The sequence below is a fragment of the Podarcis tiliguerta genome (genome assembly GCF_965153285.1).
Source record: "Podarcis tiliguerta genome assembly, chromosome: 16".
In the NCBI taxonomy this organism is placed as follows: domain Eukaryota; kingdom Metazoa; phylum Chordata; class Lepidosauria; order Squamata; family Lacertidae; genus Podarcis; species Podarcis tiliguerta.
Genome location: NC_139549.1, coordinates 10,373,272 through 10,390,216, shown reverse-complemented (window position 1 = coordinate 10,390,216; position 16,945 = coordinate 10,373,272). Strand labels below are relative to the sequence as shown.

General features: G+C 50.1%; 1 protein-coding gene across 8 annotated transcripts in view; it reads left to right on the top strand.

Moving 5' to 3' along the window:
- The window catches only part of LOC310666968 (lysosomal acid glucosylceramidase-like), a 43,002-nt gene extending 27,954 nt beyond the window's left edge, over window positions 1–15,048 (top strand). For all 8 annotated transcript variants that reach the window (XM_083418521.1, XM_083418524.1, XM_083418523.1 and 5 more), the window contains exons 6-11: window positions 2,177–2,349; window positions 5,487–5,727; window positions 8,224–8,448; window positions 9,517–9,680; window positions 11,999–12,124; window positions 14,816–15,048. In XM_083418521.1, the coding sequence (XP_083274647.1) occupies window positions 2,177–2,349; window positions 5,487–5,727; window positions 8,224–8,448; window positions 9,517–9,680; window positions 11,999–12,124; window positions 14,816–14,972 (1,086 nt within the window). In that variant the 3' untranslated portion in view covers window positions 14,973–15,048. The remainder of the gene's footprint in view (window positions 1–2,176; window positions 2,350–5,486; window positions 5,728–8,223; window positions 8,449–9,516; window positions 9,681–11,998; window positions 12,125–14,815) is intronic.
- The last annotated feature ends 1,897 nt before the right edge of the window (window positions 15,049–16,945 follow it).

Sequence of the window (16,945 nt, the reverse complement as noted above, 5' to 3'; positions counted from 1 at the left end):
CTAATAGGGTTGCTTCGCAAGACGAAAAAACCGCTAGACGAAGAGACTCGCAGAACGAATTAATTTCGTCTTGCGAGGCACCACTGTATATATATATATGTATATACAGTACCTTAGGTTACAGCCGCTTCAGGCTGCGTTTTTTCGGGTTACGGACCTCCAAAACCCGGAAGTACAGGAACTGGTTACTTCTGGGTTTTGGCACATGCGCAGAAACACCAAATCACAACCCACACGTGCAGAGATGCAGGTTGCGAACATGCATCCCGCACAGATCATGTTCACAACCCGAGCACCCACTGTATATACATATGTATACAATATGCATTTACCACCCCAACATTTCCCCCTAATAGACACGTTTTGATAAACGTTATTTGGTTTATTGCAAATTTAATAGAGGTGCCAATTCCGATGGATATTTCTCTTCCTCAGCCCATGCGTATTAGTGCGTGTTGCGCTGAAAGACAAAAACCAAACTGGATTTCGCCTCCATCCCTACCCACACCCTAAAACTACAAATCCCCTCAGTCCCCAGGTGCTTATGCAATTCCTCCAAAGGCTACTCAGGAGAGGAGAGCCTGGCCAATGGGGTGACTTTTTGTGGGGCTGTGGATGTCGCCAGACCCCCAAACCCAACTTGGAAGTCTATAGGGATTTTCCTGCTCCCCCTCCCCGGTGGATGAGAGCACAATCTCCACCCGGCCTCCCTAAGCAGGTTAAGAAGAAAGGATCCCCTCCCTTCGCTGGACCTTTAGCAAAGGTTTGCCTCCATTTCCATCCAGCAATGTAAATTCCTCGTTTGTTTAGACCAGGCTTCCTCAACCTCGGCCCTCCAGATGTTTCTGGCCTACAACTCCCATGATCCCTAGCTAGCAGGACCGGTGGTCAGGGATGATGGGAACTGTAGTCTCAAAACATCTGGAGGGCCGAAGTTGAGGAAGCCTGGGTTAGACACTGTGTTTTAAATTTGAATGCCATGCCCCCAGGGACTGTGCTCCATGCTTAACCTGCCCCGCTCGATGACGTCCCTGGGGCTGGCCCCCTAGGCCTCAGGTATGGGCCCTAATATTGAAGCACGTGGAAATATAGTGGTACCCACTTAGGGCGGAACAAGGACCAGACAGACACAGCTTTGGAGGAAAAGAAGGTGAGGGTTTATTGCTGGGCAGTAATGGACCCAGTTGGAATCTTTTCCAAAAGACTGGGACCCTGAAGCATACAAATCCTGAGGTTATATACCTGAGCAAATCACAGATCATGAGACAATCATGAGACAGTCACGCACGCCAGCGAAAAATAACCAATTAGCGCCTCTTGCCATGCCCCTGGCCATGCACAGAGTTCACTCCCAACTTCTGCTTTCCATTGTCTGCACAATAATGCACGGTCTGACCTTTTCCCTAGTTCTGACAGTACGGGGAAATGAGACTCAGGGAGGGAATCTCCTGGGCTACCTCCCCCTATGCATTCTGCCTCATGTAGTTTTTGTGGACTATTTTAGCCTGGATTTGAGGGGGAGTTTGTACCAGTGTCTTCTGATTCATGGCTTCCCCTTTCCTCTAGGGTGCAAGGATGTTTCAAGGTAAAAGGTCGGTTCTGGACTTGCGGTTCCCAAGCAGTTTGCAGTTAGCTTAGGCAAAAGCTTTTCTTGATTCAAATGGATTATAAACAGTGGCGTAGCGTGGGGGGTGCAGGGGGGGCCGGCCACACCGGGCGCAACATCTGGGGGGGCGCTCGCACTCGCAGCTCTCTGCCCCTACCTGGCTCACTCACTCTCTCTCACTGCAGTGCTGGCTGTGCGAATCCGATCCGAGCCGCCGGGTCGTCGCCCACTGTGGAGGGGAGGGTGCCAGGCGTGCGGTGCGGTGCGGAGAGAGAGCGAGGGACTATCTGGGGGAGAGACAGTGCAGCGGGGGGGGGGGGCGCAAATTACTTGCCTTGCCCCGGGTTAGGGGGCGCAAATTACTTGCCTTGCCCCGGGTGCTGACAACCCACGCTACGCCACTGATTATAAAATCACTGTAAGCCCTGTTATGTGTGGGCATATATGAATATATTGATTACTGATAACTGATGATATGAATAGCATAAGGGTAGCCCCCCTTTTCTTGCTTCAATATCTCTGGGATGCTCCTGGATCTGCTCACTGGATCCCCATCACCTCTCCCCGTAGATCCCTCTCCTTCAACGCATCTTGGCCTTATCTAAGCGACCCCTCTCCCTTATTGCCAGTCCATGGTCTAGCCCAAGTTGGATGAGAGTCAACGGCAAGGTGGAGGGCAAATCGAAGCTGAAGGGGAAAGCCGGAGACAGGTACCACAAAACGTGGGCCCGCTACTTCGTCAGGTAACACCCGCTGGTCCGCCAGCGCACATGCGCACACACGTTCTTTGGAGAAAGGGAGGGTGGGATGAGTCGTGCCACAGAGACCCGTGGCTTGGAGCTGCCTCAAACAGCCCAACGCTGCTGGCGCCCTGACCCTGAATTGAGACGTGGGGGTACCTGAGACGCAGGCCAAGCGATTAATGCAATTTCACATGCAACCCCAAATTACCCCAACAAGAAGTTGGGGGGCGGGAGGGCAAATGCTCCACTCAGCAGAAGGAGAGGTCCCCCCAGAATAACAAGGCTGGCTTATTGCAATTTGAGCATCTCATGCTCTTGTTTATGTGGTAATTCTACTTTACAGAGTTGTGTGGAATTCGCTTGACCCTGTTTAGTCGTACTGTTTTTCTCTCGGGGAAAAGGCTGTGCGAGGCACTTGGCTTAGAGCCGTGGTTCCCAACGTGGGGTACAGGCCCCACAGGAGGGCAATTTGATTTGGGGAGGGGGCAATTTGAGAATGAGTTATTAACAGTGAATGGCGTTTTAGGCTTCCTCCACATGAATAGTTCACTTTTTTAATAATAAAAATTATATGTCACGGGTGTGTGTGTGTCAGGATATTATTATTATTATTATTATTATTATTATTATTATTATTAATAGTACACCACTCATCTAGCTAGGTTTTCCCAGCCTCTCTGGGTGGCTCCCAACAGGATATTAAAAACACAATAAAACATCAAACATTAAAAACTTCCCTAAACTGGGCTGACTTCAGATACCTTATAAAGGTTAGATAGTTGTTTATTTCCTTAACATCTGCTTAGGTGGGGCATGGCCAAAAAAAAAAGAAGAAAAAAAAGGTTGGGAACCACTGGTTTAGAGTTTAAAAGAACACACGGCTTTGACTCGGCATACTTGTCCTTGTCAGATTGAATGTACAAGGCAGGTAGATAATAACTTGTGTCTGAAACCTGTTTACTTCAATTCGTATCTGAGACTGGCTAATATTTGCAGACTGACTCTGAGGCACACGGCCGCATGCAAACCGCACGCCTGCTGCTCTCACAGTTAAAACTCACTCAGCGATCGATAGCTGAGCTAACTGACAAAACTGCCTTCTGTGGCGAGACATCCTTATGCTACAGAATTAACCCTTTGCGCAGTATTTTGGATGCGCCGTTCGCACAGTTTAAAGCCCTGAACAAACACAGTCGGAGGCAGTGCCGTGGGAGGCGATTTTCGTTTAAAATAGCTCAACAGCTTTGCCAAAAAAAGAGAGCCGGATTTTCACTGTTGGGAATATGGCAACCCTCGCAGGTGGCAGCCTGGGAGAGGGCCTTCTCTGTGGCAGCCCCTAAATTGTGGAAGTTCCTGCCCACAAAGATCCAACTGGCACCTTCATTATGCAGCTTCTGTCAAATGCTGAAGACACATCTCTTTGCCCTGGCTTTTGAGACCTGAGCTGTATACCGTATTTTTTAGGACCCACCTTTTTTCAAGTTTTTTCAAACTGTTTTTAATATTGTGTTGTAACCCACCCTGGGAACTTAGGGCAAAGGGTAGTTAAAATAATAATAATAATAATAATAATAATAATAATATACCCTCCCCATCTGACTGGGTTTCTCCAGCCACTCTGGGTGGCTTACAGCATATATAAAAACATAGTAAAATGTTGTTATTATATGCACTATATGGTGTATATTTGATGATGGGATATATTAGCTGATGTGAAATATTCAAGTGGTCATATTACAGTGCAACATTCAGCCTCCTGGTGGAAAAACATACACAAATAAACTGCACTTTAAATGTACATCACGACATCTAGTGGCATCATCTATTAGTTTCCAAGTAAATAACACTGAAAAAGTTCAACTTGTGCATTTGCATCATCAGTGCACAGCAAGATCTGGTTAAAAGAAATGAACCAGAGTAATAGACATATTTCCGATTTCAGCAGCTTCCACACTGTAAAAGTGCCTGGGAAAGTGGAAGATGTAACGTTAGCAGCAGGGGGAATAGGTCCATTGTAGCTGAAGGCAATGGGACGCGGGTGGCGCTGTGGGTTAAGCCACAGAGCCTAGGACTGGCTGATCAGAAGGTCGGCGGTTCGAATCCCCGCGACGGGGTGAGCTCCCGTTGCTCGGTCCCTGCTCCTGCCAACCTAGCAGTTCGAAAGCACGTCAAAGTGCAAGTAGATAAATAGGTACCGCTCCGGCGGGAAGGTAAACGGCATTTCCGTGTGCTGCTCTGGTTCGCCAGAAGCAGCTTAGTCATGCTGGCCACATGACCCGGAAGCTGTACGCCGGCTCCCTCGGCCAATAAAGTGAGATGAGCGCCGCAACCCCAGAGTCGGTCACGACTGGACCTAATGGTCAGGCGTCCCTTTACCTTTACCTAGCTGAAGGCAACTTCAGTTCCATTCATAGGAATTAATGCAATGCGGTACTTAAAAGTCCAGAATGTAAGACATATATTAAGAGCTCCGTTGTCAACAGACAGAAATTTCTCAGGTCCTGCCAACACTTTTACCAGAACCCCCTTCATGGAGGACAAAGTAGTAGCAGCAGCAACAGCAACAACAACAAGAACAACTAATAATAATACTAATACAGTGGTACATCGGGTTAAGTACTTAATTCGTTCCGGAGGTCTGTTCTTAACTTGAAACTGTTCTTAACCTGAAGCACCACTTTAGCTAATGGGGCCTCCTGCTGCCGCTGTGCCGCCAGAGCACGATTTCTGTTCTTATCCTGAAGCAAAGTTCTTAACCTGAAGCACTATTTCTGGGTTAGTGGAGTCTGTAACCTGAAGCGTATGTAACCTGAGGTACCACTGTAATACTAATAATAATAATAATCTGCAGTAAAGAAGGTTCTATGCCCATTACCAACAAAACTTTAAATTCTAAAGGATGAAGGCTTGCATTAGGAGTTTTAACCCCAAAGTCCAGGATTACTCGACTGCTCCACTGCCTCTCTGTAAGCAAAAGGAATAGAAACTTTAATCTAAATTTAAAGCTGAACATTTGGGGATGGGGTAGAAAATCCCAGAGACCCTCGCAGCCCCCTCCCAAAGCATAGCTCTGGCCCTTTTCATGTACTGAGTGCCGGGGCTAATATCCCCTCTTTCCTCCATCTGTTGGGGTCCAGGTTTCTGGATGAATACGCCAGACACAACATCACCTTCTGGGCGGTGACACCCCAGAACGAGCCCAACAGTGCTGTCCTCTCGCCCAGTGGCGACTTCCCCGTCAACCGCCAGACGGCCGAAGAGGCGCGAGACTTCATCATCCTAGACCTGGGCCCTGAACTGGCCGCCAGCTCCTACAAAGATGTCCTGCTCATCATGTATGATGACCAGAGGTCCGAAATCCTCAACTGGGCCAAACTGGTAGGTCCCCAGTTCACTATCTCCCATTAAAGCGGCGCTCGATCAAAGCGGTGCCCTAGTGCCTGAAATGAATGGTGGGGGTGTGGCCTTGCAATTGTTGAGTCCGTCTGAAATTGGCTCTGGGTCTGCCTGCTGTTTGGCTCCCTGGTGTCTGCCTCCACCAGATCCCAATGAGCAGGCAGGCCGCATGGCGATCTGAAATGCCAGTTTGCCATGCAAACTGACCCCACCAATGTGGCTCACATTTTAATCTGAGGAATTCAAGGTGTTACTGGCTGGGGGAAAGCGAAGGTCACAGAAATACTCTGTACATGTTCAGAGGGGCTACTGCCACCTCTTCATTCCCTCGCACGTTACCTGGTAGGACTCTAAGTGCTGGGGAGCAACCCTCCTTCCCTGTCCTCCTGCCCTCCTCTCACCCACCACGGCCGCTGGCTCCAATCTGCACCATGGCCCTTTTAAGCCCATGCCCTTCTGTATCACTCTGTCTCTCTGCCTCTGGTTCACAGCGGAGCCCTGGCAAATGACATCATCAGGCTGCGTTGCCCAGTCTGGAGCGGGCAACTATATTGTGAGGGGCTGAGAGGCAGGATCCATGTGGACCGGGCCACAAGCACTTACCTTGCTGCTCCAAAATCCCACAAACCCACTGTAATAAAAAAACTATGGGAGGACGACATAGGCTATTGGATTAACCCCACCCAATGGCCTAGAATGTGGTCTAAACCTCCCTTTAAACCCTTATCAGCGAAAAGGAAAGAACTCACCCTGAAACTCACTTACAGCTGTTACCAAGGAAACGAGCGCTAATACACCCAGGAACCTCACCAAATTGCTGAAGAGGATGCACCTCCACAGGCACATACCTCCACGTGTGGTGGGAATGTCCCAAAATCCAACTCGTCTGGACAGCAACATAGCTGTCAACCGTCCCTTATTTGGTGGGAAAGTCCCTTATCCCAGCGCCGTGTCCCACTGCTGTCCCTTACTGATGATGTCCTTTAAATTTCCCGGGTTTCAAAGGAAGCAGCTCCTCTCCCTCCCTCCCTGCTGGCCAGGGAGGAGGGAGGCTCCCACTGTGTTGCTTGGCTGCGTTGCTCACCCAATAAGGAGTCTAAGAACGACTGGGGGGTGGAGCTTGCATGCCTTGTGCTGATCAAATCGGCCGCGTTGCCTGGGGACTCGCCTTTGCTCAGCGCTTCCCAGCGGAGAGGTGACGGTAGTTTTCCTTGCTGCATCCCCTTTGCCGGGTTGCTGTGCTGTGGGAACCACCGCTTGATGCTTTGTTTGGCTGCTGGTTGACTAAAATCCCTTATTTTGGCTGCTGATCCCTTATTTTCGAGGCTGCTGGTCCCTTATTTTCAAATCTGTAAGTTGACAGCTATGGACAGCAATCATACAAGAAATATGCAAAATAACCAAGCAAGTATTAGAGGTCACCTCAGAACTGGCCCTACTAAACATGTTGCAAGATAATAATGCCCACTCACTTCATGAAGAGCTCATAACCCACCTATTCTCAGCAGCTGCAAACAACATAGCCAGACATTGGAGAGACCTGTCAGGAGTAATCATGGACCAATGGTATCAAATAGTATGAGAAACAGCCTTATTAGAAAAACTAACTGATAAACTGAAACAGACAGGGGGCCAAATAGAAGAGGACACCTCTCCTTCATCACATACATAGTCCAACAAAAATCACCAATAGCATATGAATCAATCTGGCTGACCTGATTCAAATACACACACACCCCACTCACACACATAAACAAATCTCACTACAGGCAACCAAAGACAACCAACCACACCCTGGGCCACCCCAACCACTCTCACCACCAAGGATACACGGCGAGTGAATAGTAAGAAAACCCATACAAGTAACACACAAAACTCCATACATACACTAAGTAGAAGAACAGAAACATAACCACCCCACCCCACCCACCATTTCCCCTCCCCCCCTCTTTTATTCCTAGGTAAAGGGTAAAGGGGACCCCTGACCATTAGGTCCAGTTGTGGCCAACTCTGGGGTTGCGGCGTTCATATCACTTTATTGGCCGAGGGAGCCGGCGTACAGCTTCCGGGTCATGTGGCCAGCATGACTAAGCTGCTTCTGGCGAACCAGAGCAGTGCACGGAAGCGCCGTTTACCTTCCCGCCGGAGTGGTACCTATTTATCTACCTGCACTTTGACGTGGTTTCGAACTGCTAGGTTGGCAGGAGCAGGGACTGAGCAATGGGAGCAAGTCCTAGGCTCTGTGGTTTAGCCCACAGCGCCACCCGCTTCCCCTTTTATTCCTAACCTAACATTAAAAAGCAAGCATTTACCTTGGAGACCCTGCCTAGCCTCTGCGAACTTTAAGGAGGGGTGGGAGACAATATTTTTAAATTGCCCCCGCCCACTGCACAAGGGATAGGCAAAGGACACTCAAATTCCTTCCTCCCTGGTGCAAATAAGAATGAAAGCTTTGCCCCCTCCCCACCTCCTTTGCAGATCCTTGGAAACAGCAGTTCCGCCAGGTACATTTCAGGCATTGGAATCCACTGGTACTACGATCCCATAACCCTTCCGAGCCTGACTTTGGATCCCACCCACTCCCTCTTCCCCAATTACTTCCTGCTCTACACGGAATCTTGTAACGGTTATCCGCCGACTGTCGTGAGAGTGGACCTCGGGAGCTGGGACCGGGGCGTCAAGTATAGCCAGAATATCTTGGAGGTAAGGTACTGCTACCCATGGGCCCACTGTGGCAGAAACTTGAGAAGATCTTCATCTGAGGGGTGGGGGTGAGCGAACGCGCTGCGGTGCCCACGCAGGTTAGGGCTGGATCTACACTCATGTTCTTTAACGTTAAAGGTAAAGGGACCCCTGACCATTAGGTCCAGTCATGGCCGACTCTGGGGTTGCAGCGCTCATCTCGCTTTATTGGCCGAGGGAGCCGGCGTACAGCATCCGGGTCATGTGGCCAGCATGACTAAGCCTCTTCTGGCAAACCAGAGCAGCGCACGGAAACGCCGTTTACCTTCCCGCCGGAGCGGTACCTACTTATTTACTTGCGCTGGTGTGCTTTTGAACTGCTAGGTGGGCAGGAGCAGGGACCGAGCAACGGGAGCTCACCCCGTCGCGGGGATTCGAATCGCTGACCTTCTGATCGGCAAGTCCTAGGCTCTGTGGTTTAACCCACAGCGCCACCCGCGTCCCTTCTTTAACGTTAAGGGAGGGTTAATGAATGGTTTTGGAAACATAGATGGACATACGACATCCTACATCTTTACCTTGATGGGAAAAAGCCAAGGTAAAAAACATTTTAATGAACACGTGTGCTCTGTGATGTTTTAGAACGACATACAGTGGAACCTCGGTTTTCAAACGTAATCCGTTCTGGAAGACCGTTCGACTTCCGAAACGTTTGAAAACCAAGGAGCGATGTGTGGTCGGCAAAAGCCATTGAGAGAAAAAAAGAAAAACATGCAGCGGAAATTCAAAAACGGAAGCAATCACTTCCGGGTTTGGGCCATTCCGCTTCCAAGACACTTGAAAACCGAGGTTCCACTGTATCTAATATAATTATAATAGCGGGAAATAACACTAAACAGGTCAGTGTAGATCCAGCCCTGGATAGAAGTGGTTTTGGGGGGGAATCTAGCAGAAGTCTTTCCCCAGAGATGGGACCCTTGGGACCTCTTGCAGGCTCTGCTGTGGAGCCCCCTGCCCCTTCCCCTTGGTGGGCCACCCCCTCCTCCCTCCCACCTCCCTGGCTGACCTATGCCCTTTGAGCCCTTGCAGAACATCAGGAACCATGTTGTGGGTTGGATCGACTGGAACTTGGCCCTGGATATGCGTGGGGGACCCAACTTCGTTGATAACTTTGTGGACAGCCCAATCATCGTGAATGCTGCAAAAGACGAGTTCTACAAGCAGCCCATGTTCTACCACTTAGCTCATTTCAGGTAAGGCTTCAGAGGGTGGCTTTGGCTGTAACCGCCCACGAAGGATGCCCCTGAGGGTAATCAAAGAAGCTCCATGGCACCGGCATAATGTACCTTTTCACGTAGCTATCTGGTAATCACGACAATTAAAGCTTAATTAAAAATGCTAATTGTCATGATTATCTTGGGCTGTCAGTACTGTGCGCGGCTCCGCAGTAGGCTCAGGTAACTATAGATGTGTAAACAAACCATATATCAGCCTCCCTCATTCCCAAAAAGAAACACAAACCCTGGGTGTGCTCTCCTTAGAGAATGGGGTAGCGTGGAACAATATACAGTGGTGCCCCGCAAGACGAATGCCTCGCAAGACGGAAAACCCGCTAGACGAAAGGGTTTTCTGTTTTGGAGGTGCTCCGCAAAACGAATTTGCTATGGGCTTGGTTCGCAAGACGAAAATGTATTGCGAGTTCTGTGGGTTTTTTTTCCCTCCCCCCCTTTTTCCCCAGCCCCTAAGCCGCTTAACAACTGTTCTCTAAAGCGCTTATCAGCTGATCTAAGCCGCTTATCAGCTGATCCACTAAGCCGCTAATAGCCTTTTAGCAGCTAATCTGCTAATCCCTTAATAGCCTCTAATCCCTTAATAGCTGCTAATCCCTTAATAGCCGCTAATCCCTTAAGCCTTTAATAGCCGCTAAACCGCTAATAGTGCTAATAGCACTAATCCGCTAATGGGCTTGCTTCGCAAGACGAAAAAAACCGCAAGACGAAGAGACTCGCGGAACGGATTCTTTTCGTCTTGCGAGGCACCACTGTACACATTCATGCAGACAGAAAGGTCAGTTTGCATTTCATGGTGCAGAATACATTGATCTGATGTGCAGAGACCTTTCCTATTCTACTTAATTCAAGAGGGTTCTGGAAGCTTCTCCATGTGAAAGAAACAAGCAGAAGGTTCCTGATGTTTGGGTTATTCCTTCCGAGAAGCTGAGTACAGCTGGCTTAAACTCGTTCTCTTACCTCTTTCTGTCAAGATCATGCTGACTATAAAAATAGACCGCAAGGAGCCTGGGTTTGACTTTCCATCTCTTTTCCTTCCGGTGTGGTGTTCTGTTCATAGTATGCTATAATGTCAAGGTTTAGACTTATTATAAGTTATTGTAAATTTAAGCCACCTAAGTCTGCTGCAACTGGATTTCTTACGGACAGTGCCAATCCTGAACGTAGTGGATTTGTGACCATTATGCTCATTTGCCTTCAGTAGCAGCAAAGCTCTGCTGGATGAAATATTAGTTGCTCTGGCCTATTTTGGGGGAATCCTGCAACATGCTTAAGTTGCTACTCTGCTAACTATACGTCAATACTGAGTAGTATTTCAAAGACAAGATATACTGGGGGGTTGCCTCTCCTGGTCACTACTGCCTACCCCTTGGCCCTTCTCCTACCCCTGACCAACCCCCTCCCTTCACCCCTCACCCACCCCCTTGACTCCCCCTACCCCACACACTCCAAATGTACTTTTTTATGCAGATGTGAAGATATACCGATGACACGTGGTTGCCGTATAGAGCACGGCATCAATCCTCTTTCCCCACCACCCTCCCAGTGGCGTAGCGTGGGGGGTGCAGGGGGGGCCGGCCGCACAGGGCGCAACATCTGGGGGGGGGGCGCTCGCACTCGCAGCTCTCTGCCCCTACCTGGCTCACTCACTCTCTCTCACTGCAGTGCTGGCTGTGCGAATCTGATCCGAGCCGCCGGGTCGCCGCCCACTGTGGAAGGGAGGGTGCCAGGCGTGCGGTGCGGTGCGGAGAGAGAGCGAGGGACTATCTGGGGGAGGGACAGTGCAGCGGGGGGGGGGGGCGCAAATTACTTGCCTTATTCCGGGTTAAAGGTAAAGGTACCCCTGCCCGTATGGGCCAGTCTTGACAGACTCTAGGGTTGTGCGCCCATCTCACTCAAAGAGGCCAAGGGCCAGCGCTGTCCGAAGACACTTCCGGGTCACGTGGCCAGCGTGACATCGCTGCTCTGGCGAGCCAGAGCTGCACACGGAAACGCCGTTTACCTTCCCGCTAGTAAGCGGTCCCTATTTATCTACTTGCACCCAGGGGTGCTTTCGAACTGCTAGGTTGGCAGGCGCTGGGATCGAACAGCGGGAGCACACCCCGCCGCGGGGATTCGAACCGCCGACCTTTCGATCGGCAAGCCCTAGGCACTGAGGCTTTAACCCACAGCGCCACCCACGTCCCGGGTTAGGGGGCGCAAATTACTTGCCTTGCCCCGGGTGCTGACAACCCACGCTACGCCACTGCACCCTCCTCCTAATTTCTCTTTTCTCTCCCCAGCAAGTTCATCCCAGAAGGCTCCGTCCGAGTCTACCTGGCTTGCAACAGTCTCCTGGGCAATTGCCAACTACAGACCGAGGGCTTCTTACGCCCGGATGGCGTGGCAGTGGTGGTTGTGCTTAACAAGTGAGTGTGCAGCCTTGGGGAAGGGAGAGTAGGGTGCCTGGCTGTCAGCATGTATTTGGGGGGCCCGGGAGAACTTCGGGGCTGGAGCACGCAGCACATTGCAGCAAAACTGCTCAGTCGGTAGAGCATGAGACTCTTATAATCTCAGGGTCTTGGGTTCGAGCCTGTGGGAATGTTGAGGGACGTAGGCGAGGATATATTGATTAAATATTATCCCTCCTCACTCCGGCTAGTGAGCAAGAAGCAGAACACATTCCCTTGCACATTGTTAGAAGCAAGTTGATGGATTTGTTAGAATAAAAATAAAAATAATAAAAATAATAATAATACATTTTATTTATATCCCGCCCTCCCCAGCCGAAGCCTGGCTCAGAGCGGCTAACAACAGTAAAATAATACAGCATTCTAATATCAATTCATTATAAAATCAGTTTAAATCAAATTAATGGCAACCATTGGGATAGAGTTCTGTGAGGACCAAAGGAGGGGGGTCAGGCTGTGCCCTGGCCAAAGGCCTGGTGGAACAGCTCTGTCTTGCAGGCCCTGCGCAAAGATGTCAAGCCCCGCAGGGCCCTAGTGTCTTGTGACAGAGCGTTCCACCAGATTGGAGCCACAGCTGAAAAAGCCCTGGCTCTGGTTGAGGTCAGCCTAACCTCCCTGTGGCCTGGGACCTCCAGGATGTTTTTGTTTGAAGACCGTAAGGTCCTCCGTGGGACATACCAGGAGAGGCGGTCCCGTAGGTACGAGGGTCCTAGGCCGTATAGGGCTTTAAAGGTTAAAACCAGCACCTTAAACCTGATCCTGTACTCCACCGGGAGCCAGTGCAGCTGGTATAGCACCGGGTGAATGTGATCCCGCAGTGAGGACCCCGTAAGGAGTCTCACCGCGGCATTCTGCACCCGCTGGAGTTTCCGGGTCAGTCTCAAGGGCAGCCCCACGTAGAGCGAGTTACAATAATCCAGTCTGGAGGTGACCGTCGCGTGGATCACAGTGGCTAGGTCAGGGCAAGAGCGGTAAGGAGGTAAGTGGAGCAATGCAGTCTGGCTTGTCCAGATTGGATTGTTCTTGGTAAATTCCCCTTTCTTAAAAATAATCGCAACACGGCAGTCTTCTTTAAAAGTAATGGTAAAGTTTACTTACATTCAGTTCACAGTAGTGTCCTGAAGGCAGGCTTTAATCTTGTGGTTCCAGTTACGTTTCTACCTTGTGTCTTCCATCCTCTGTAAGGATGAGCCTTGTGCTGCTAGCTAAGAGCCAGCAGAGAGGAAGATGGCAAAAGAGGAAATGGGAAAAGGAGAAAAGAGGAAGATGGCTGCGTGATTAGCCCTTTTATAGGGTCTCCCAGAGTCACGCCCGTCTACCTGGTCACACACAGGGGGAGGAGGCTCCAGAACAGGTATGACAGGAAGTCCTCCCTGTCTGGAGCAACATTCCCCTGTGCGTCCACTCTAGGAAACAGGAAATGTTGTATTTGACTGCCACAGGGATGATACATCCCACAGAGCCCCATGTTGGGCAAAAGATTCCTGCATTGTAGGGGGTTGAGATGGATGACCTTTGTGGTTCCTTCCCGCTCTACAATTCTACAATGGTGATCTATGACCTAGGAGACCCGGGGAACCCATTCTACAGCTTGAGGCTAGCTGCTGCTGGGCTGCGGCTTTCAAGCTGCATGCACAGTCTTCTGAATAGTGATAAACAAATATTAAAGGCGCTCATACCCAGATGGAGACTCAAGCTTCGCCCCAGTTCTCTAGAACGGGGCAGACAAACTTGAAGGCTTCAGTTCCGCCCTGGAGATCTGGCAACCCTACCTCTTGTTTGCATCTCCCCATCAGCTGCCTCCCTTTTGACTGCTGGCTTGTTAGGACTCAGATATACCGTATCTTTCGCTCCATAAGACGCGCCTAGTTTTTAGAGGAAAGGGGCAAAGCCCCGTTTTTTGGGGGGGATCCGCTCACAGTTGTGCAGCTTCTTTTGCAAAGTGGAAAAACCCCATTTTTTGAGGATCAGCTCAAAGTTGTTGAGCTTACTTTGCAATGGGAGGAAATCCTGTTTTTATGGGGTTCAACTCACAGTTCTGCAGCTTCTTTAGGAAAGGGAGCTGTTTCTACAGTTTCCAGACAGATAATCTAATCAGCCAGTCACATGTGGCTGGGGAAACAAACAGCCTCTGTCTGCAGAACATTCAACAATGGAGGCCTGGGCAAGGGAGCAGGGCCAGAAAGGGAGCCAGCGATCGACCACACATTTGCTCCATAAGATGCACAGACATTTCCCCAAACTTTTTAGGAGGAAAAAAGTGTGTCTTATGGAGCGAAAAATACGGTACTTTTTTTTCCTGCCTGCGCTCATCACCTGGCGCATAGACCATGGGTTCACCTAGCTCAGAACTGTCTGCAGGGACTGGCAGTGGCTTTCTAGGGCATTCAAAGATGGAGATGCCAGGGATTAAATTAGGGCACCCCTTGCATGCCCAATCTGCCCACTTCCCAGTAGTGCAAAAATCCACCAGGAAGCCTGAGGCAACCCAGCCAGATGGGTGGGTTATAAATAAAGAAATTATTAAAAAATATATGAAGTATTTCAAGGGCGCCCCTACCTTTTCCTGGCAACTCTGGTGGGGATAGGGGTGGTTCTGTGCCCCGCGCCATCCCAACCCCTGATCCAGACCTTTCCTCTGTCCCTCAGGTGTATCTGGAATGTGCCTTTCAGCATCTCAGATGGTCAGCATGGCTACGTTGAGGATGTGGCTCCGGCCAACTCCATCCAGACTTACCTGTGGAAGACTTCCACTACCTGCCTCGGAGGAAAGGGGCTAGGGAAATGCCTTCTCTCCACAAGGTGACCCGGATGCATGGAAGCAGCCTCAATCTTCCCCCTGCCTCACCCTGCAAACCTCAAGATCATGGATAGAGCCTGATTGTTGTTGTAGGAGGTGAGGACAGGTGATCCCACCTAGGCCCGAAGTCACCCCCCCCCCAAAAGCAGGCTCAAAGCTTCCCAAAGCTTTTCAAAATCATTTTTCTCAGCAGCTAAAAGGCATTAGCTAAGCATCAGAAACATTTCACTCTGCTGTAACAAAGGTCGCTTCTCAGGCTATAGTTGACCTTGCCAAACAGGACATTTGACTTGCAACTTTCATTCCGGGACCTATGCCAGAACAAGAGATTGAAGCATATCTGAACACTCTGAACCCCCTTGGCTTCTCACCCCCCCTTTCCCAAGACAGCTTTCTGTTCATGCTCAGAGGAACTCATGGGCAGGACTCCTGAGGGAGGAGAAAAGGGGGAGGGAACTAGAAAGGGGTATATATGCTTGTGCACATGACTGTGAACTCGTGCATGCTTTTTGTGAGTTATCACACTTGCTCCTTCTACCAGTTCATGGATGGTAGAAATAAAGCTTTTTCTCTGAAACTATTCCTTGAGTGTCTGCTGACTCCCACTTCCCTTTCCCGGGCGCAATATTTTTCCCACCCGAGGGCAAAGCCTCATAAGGCTACATTGTCAGGCTTTGGGGAATCAGATCCCTCCCCCGGTGGCAGTAAATAATCAGATCAAACGAAAGGAGTGTTCTTACCAGTTAGTTCTTTAATAATCACAGCGAGAGACAAAGGAATGCATCTTTCTCTAGAAATGGCGGTGCTCCCAGTAAAGGTTCACCCCTCCTCTGTCCCCATTAATCTGCGTCACTCCTACGTTGGGTAAGCTGAGCTTGTTGCCGCTGCACTCTCTGTTTTATCACTCTTGGAACCCGTCTAGTCTTAGGGGAAGGGGGGGGCATCAGGAATGCTGTCCAAGGACACTGAATCTGCCAGCTGTCTCGCTCCTGGTGTTTCCTCTTCTAGCTGTTCCTCATCCAGTATTTCCCAGCTTTTCCGCTCTGGACCATGCCCTTCTGCAAACCACTGTTCTAAATCAATACTGTTCTCCTGCCCTTGGGAAGCTTCAGGAGAAGGGGGCAGCAGCTCCCACCAATCCTCCTCAGTCCAGTCCCTGACAATTGTTGGGACAATGTGGAAAGGAGATGAGACTCTGCCCAGACCTGGAATAGGAAGAATGGAGGCTAGGAGATGCCTGCTTACAGATTCCTGCATCCCTTCCGCCACCCCACCAAAAGGCATACATAAACTCTCTCCCTTTTTCCCAAGGCTATAATCAGACACTCATTTATCAAGCATTAAATGCGGGTGGCGCTGTGGGTTAAAGCCTCAGCACCTAGGACTTGCCGATCGAAAGGTCGGCGGTACGAATCCCCGTAGCGGGGTGCGCTCCCGTCGTTCGGTCCCAGCGCCTGCCAACCTAGCAGTTCGAAAGCACCCCTGGGTGCAAGTAGATAAATAGGGACCGCTTACCAGCGGGAAGGTAAACGGCGTTCCGTGTGCTGCGCTGGCTCGCCAGATGCAGCTTGTCATGCTGGCCACGTGACCCGGAAGTGTCTGCGGACAGCGCTGGCTCCCGGCCTCTAGAGTGAGATGAGCGCACAACCCTAGAGTCTGTCAAGACTGGCCCATACGGGCAGGGGCACCTTTACCTTTTTAAATGTGATTTGAACCCTCCCTAACGCAGATATGTTTTTCTGCATTCGTCTGGCTGACGGGGTCCAAGCAGAGAGAACGAGGACAGGACTTGCGTGGTCCTTCTTGGGTTTTGTGCCAGGGGAGGGAGGAGGAATTGGTTTAGTTTATAGCTGGGTTAAAAGCTTGGAGGCTTTATTCTTGAAGTAGAGAGTGGCAGTTTGCATTTCTTACTGCAGAAAGTATTGATCTGATGTGCAGAGATCTCTCTCATTCTAATTAATTCAAGAGGGTTCTCGAAG